Here is a 4,653-nt window from a genome sequence, read left to right on the forward strand (position 1 = left end):
GAGCGCCGCGTCGTGACATCATTACTCCGCGACCTCATTCTCTCCCTTTTCCAGCTGGGGGCTCATAACAATCCAGCCTTTCTATGCGAAAAGGGTCCCGAGGCAGGAAAGGACCGGACTGACGGGGCTGTTAGGAGAAAAGCGCCGTCGGCTCTCAGGGGTCCCGAGCGGCGTCTGCAGTGGTGCCTTGCTCAAGGCTGTGCACGCGGGGAAGTTTAACCCCGGGTTTTAGCCCTACTCTTCGTAGGAAAGATAGAATAAAAGAATACAAAAAGTTACTAATTGAATCAATGAAAGCCTATTAACAATAGAACGAGGTAGAAAACCATACCAGCCAAATTGGCCAGCGGTTTGGATAAGGAGTGAGGGTTAACGGAGAAAATGGGAGAGGAATAGAAGGATGGCTTTAAATATTCCATTGTGTGTGGTTTGGCGTGTTATGTCACTTTTGATTGCTGATATGTTGTGTACCGCCGCAAAAGTAACAAGGGACTAATTAAGGAGTTTCACAAAGGTTCTGGAATGCATTGTAAGTCCCCTTTTAAAAATCCTATGCATTCCTCAGGGAAAATAGTATGATGGGAGTTTATTATGGATTCTGGTCCTTTTGTGTTTCTGTAAGAAGGAGCCACAGACGATCAGATCATCACATTGCTGCTATAGCTGGTGTGGGGGTGGGGAGGTGCTTTTACTTCTGTTTAAGTTCCCTTAGAGTACTGGAGTGACTGTTCTGCCTCGTCATAAAGATGTTAAAAAGGGGCTGATTGATAGAGCATCTGCTTGGGATTCAGGAGGCTCAGGGTTCAATCCTAAGTATTTGCAGTTAGAACAGTGACAGGCCTAAGTTGGAGATCCTGGAGAGCCACTACCTAGAAAAAAATGTAGGAACGGGGCCTGGAGAGGGACAGTGGCATCTGCTTGGCATTCCACTGTGCAAGTTCAATCCTTGGCCTTTACACTAAGGGCAGGCCTCCGTTGGAGATCCTGGAGACCTGCTGCTGGTCTGAGCAGACTACACTGACTTTGATGGACTAAGGGTGTTGCGTTCAAGTGGGTAGGTATGTTCATCTGAAGTCACACAACAACATTCAAGTCCAGTGGTACCTTTAAGACCAACCAATTTTTATTCAAGGTGCATGCACTCTTCCTCAGAGAATGCAACATGGATCCTAAGAGCAAATTAGTAAACAGTGTTATAACATCTGAATTCTACAATGTGATAATCCCTTGCTGAAAAGGTAATCAGTCTTTTGGGTTCACTTGTAGTTCACATAAACACTGGAGAAATAAAAATGTCAAGGTGAGTAATGAATGGCAGTCGCTCTCCCAGTTGCGAAAAGGGCGTTGCATGTGTTGCCCCCCCTTCGAGAACCGGCACGGGACGTTATCATGCTGCGACCCCAATGATCACGACCGGGGGATTTTTCTCTGCGATAAATTGTTCTATAAAACTTATAGAGAGGGGGGGAAGCATTGAACGCCGCGCCCCTGACTCGTTAAGCCCCCCGGGAGAAACCGGTTAACTCTCCAGACGCTGCTGCCCGGCGAGCGTGGGTTGCTTGCGTCATCAGGCTGCGCCTCCCCCACGTGGCGCTCCCCTCGTTGCGTCATCCAGCTGCGCCCCCCACGCGTGTCTTCCTGCCATGGCGCTCTGGTCGTGCGGGCGGCGTCCGGCGGCGCTACTCGTCCTCCTCCTGCGGGCCCCGCTGTCGTCCGGGGGGCCTCCTCGCGAGGAGTCCGTGGTGCGGATCCCCCGCGTTTGGCAGCGGCGGCTGCAGAAGGCCGAGACCAAGGCGGCGAGCCGAGGCCGCCCGGCGGCCTCCCCGCCGGACTCTCGCTCGGGGAAGCTGCTGCTGCGGACCCGGCGGCAGGAGCTGAACCAGAGCGCGGCGTTTGCGGCGGGGCGCTGGGAGCGGCCGCGCTTGGTGTCGGACGGCTGGAAGAATAGCTCCTCCCGGGGGGATTATTTCCAGCTGCAACGGACGAGGGATGCGCCGCCGCAGAAGCTAGAGGATGCCGGGGGCGCCGCCTCGTTCCTGGAGCTGGGAGTGGAGCAGCGGATCGCCCTCGCCCTACAGGAGGCCTTGGCCATCTCCGAGCCCACCGCCGTGCAGCGGCGGGTCATCCCTGTCCTGCTGGAGGGGCACAACGCCCTGTGTGCTGCAGAGACTGGCAGCGGCAAGACCCTGGCCTACCTGCTGCCTCTAATCCAGCGGCTCCTCCAGGGGCAGAGCTGGTTCTCGAGGCAAGCTGCTGTGGTCTCCCCCCGCGCTTTGGTCGTGCTGCCCTCGTGGGAGTTGGCAGGCCAGGTGCGCAGCGTGGCTTCATATTTGTGTGTGAGGCTGGGCTTGCAAGTGAGGGAGATTGGAGGGGGCCGGGGCATGGGCAGTGTCCGTCGGAAGCTGAGGGCCGGGCCCATTGATCTCCTGGTGGCCACCCCGGGTGCTCTGTGCAGAGCCTTGCGGAGACGTATGCTGTCCTTGGAGAAACTGTGCTTCCTGGTGCTGGATGAAGTGGACACCTTATTGGATCCCTCTTTTGTGGACCTGATGGAAGACCTGCTCCAGCGGGCTGTCATCTCCACTAGGCGTGAGGATATAAGCGATGTCTGGGATCCAAAAACCCAGCTGGTGGCTGTGGGAGCCACCCTCCCAAAGGGAGTAGGTGACCTGTTCAGCAAGGTCTCTGACCTCAGCAGCTTCCACACTCTGACAAGCTACCATCTGCATCGCCTTCAGCCTCACGTTGAACAAAGATTCATGCGCCTGAAGGGAAGCGACAAAGTGTCTGAGCTGCTACAACTCCTCAAAGAGCGAGGCCCCAACTCTGGAGCGGTTCTGATTTTTTGCAGCGGTGCCAGCACCGTCAACTGGCTTGGTTATATCTTAGATGATCACAATGTGAAACACCTCCGCCTGCAGGGACAGATGCCAGCAGACATGAGAGCCAACATCTTCACTCGCTTCCAGAAAGGACAGTTTGACATCTTGGTATGCACCGACATAGCCTCCCGAGGACTGGACACCACGCAGGTGGAGCTGGTGGTTAACTATGACTTCCCGCAGACACTGCATGACTATTTGCATCGGGTGGGGCGAGTGGGCCGCGTGGGCAGCAAGTTACCGGGGACTGTGGTCAACTTTGTCACTCACAAGTGGGATGTGGACCTGGTCAGGAAAATAGAAACTGCTGCTCGTAAAAGAGCTCCATTGCCAGGCATGCAGCCTCCGGTTAGCAAGCCGCAGCATTAAAAATGTCTGAGCCCAACTAAAGACTTTGAGATTAAAATAACATTAGAAATGTGTGACCTCACATTTCTGATTAAAGGTACAGCATGGCTTTTTGTACATTTAGCCTGAGGACCAGAACAGCCAAAGTAATGGCAATTCAGTCTAAGAAACCTGCGATAAATAAAGTTGCAAATTTAAAACATCCACTTCCATGGAATTGCTTGATTTGTATGGGTTGGTGCTTGTGTGTGCTGGCTGACTGTGGGCTAGGTTATAAGCTGGGCAGAGGCATACCAGACCTGATATGCTTTAGCAGTTAGGTGGGCTATGGCATTTCAGGGAGACATGGCAGCCTGGCCACATTGCATTAAGCTAATTGTCTTGGGCAGCTAAAGAATTTTGGTACAGGAGTCAGACTTGAAGTACAGAATATGATTTGGAAGCATAGCTGTGGACATGCCCACCTGGGGCCCTTTGCCTCCCCATCCCCTCCAGGCCCATCATTGGCCATGGTGGGTGGGGGGAGACAGGTCAACCATATAGCAGCCTTTCTCAACTTTTTTACCATTGAGAAAGCTCTGAAACATTCTTCAGGCTTCGAGAAACCCCTGAAGTAGTGCAATCGTGCAGAATATGATTGGGAATCATAGTTTAATAAATTATTAAATAATAATTCAGGATTGATATTTAAATAATAAATTAAAATAATAATAATTGTGTATGCGCTTACCCAGAGCCCCTCCTCTTCCCAACTCCTCCAGGTCCAACATTGGTCATTTTGGGAGTAGGGGGTGCGAGTTGACATGATCATATATGGTCATAGTAAAGGTAAAGGTATCCCCTGTGCAAGCACTGAGCTGTCTGACCCTTGGGGTGACGCCCTCTAGCGTTTTCTTGGCAGACTCAATACAGGGTGGCCTTGCCAGTACCTTCTCCAGTCCTTACTGTTTTCCCCCCCAGCAAGCTGGATACTCATTCTACCGACCTTGGAAGGATGGAAGGCTGAGTCAACCTTGAGCCGACTGCTGGGATCGAACTCCCAGCCTCATGGTCAGAGCTTCGGACAGTATGTCGGCTGCCTTACCACCCTGTGCCACAAGAGGCTCTTATATGGTCATATCACCTGATAAATAATTTCCACCCAGTTGGGAAACCCTATTTGAGAAAGCCTGCTGTAGTTTCTGTATAATATTACAGTTAACAGTAGTAAAGGTTATTAAGTCACACTTTGACTTAATGCTTCCCTTTTGCAGATTGTTCTCTTCCAGTTCCTTTTTCTCCAAATATCATTGATGCAGCTAGGTGGACACCCTTCTAACTGTATTCCAAATGCTTCCAGATTTCTTTCTTTTTAATACCTGAGCCCTCAAAACAACTGTATCACTCAACGTTAAAATACACAGGTTTTAATCAGTGGCCGTGA

General features: G+C 51.8%; 1 protein-coding gene across 1 annotated transcript; it reads left to right on the forward strand.

The window, feature by feature from the left end:
* Positions 1–1,608: 1,608 nt before the first annotated feature.
* On the forward strand, positions 1,609–3,432 carry DDX28 (DEAD-box helicase 28). Its single transcript, XM_077310299.1, has one exon. The coding sequence runs from the start codon at positions 1,644–1,646 to the stop codon at positions 3,249–3,251; it is 1,608 nt and encodes a 535-aa protein (XP_077166414.1). The 5' UTR covers positions 1,609–1,643; the 3' UTR covers positions 3,252–3,432.
* Positions 3,433–4,653: the final 1,221 nt, after the last annotated feature.

Source organism: Paroedura picta, chromosome 14 (genome assembly GCF_049243985.1).
Source record: "Paroedura picta isolate Pp20150507F chromosome 14, Ppicta_v3.0, whole genome shotgun sequence".
NCBI lineage: Eukaryota > Metazoa > Chordata > Lepidosauria > Squamata > Gekkonidae > Paroedura > Paroedura picta.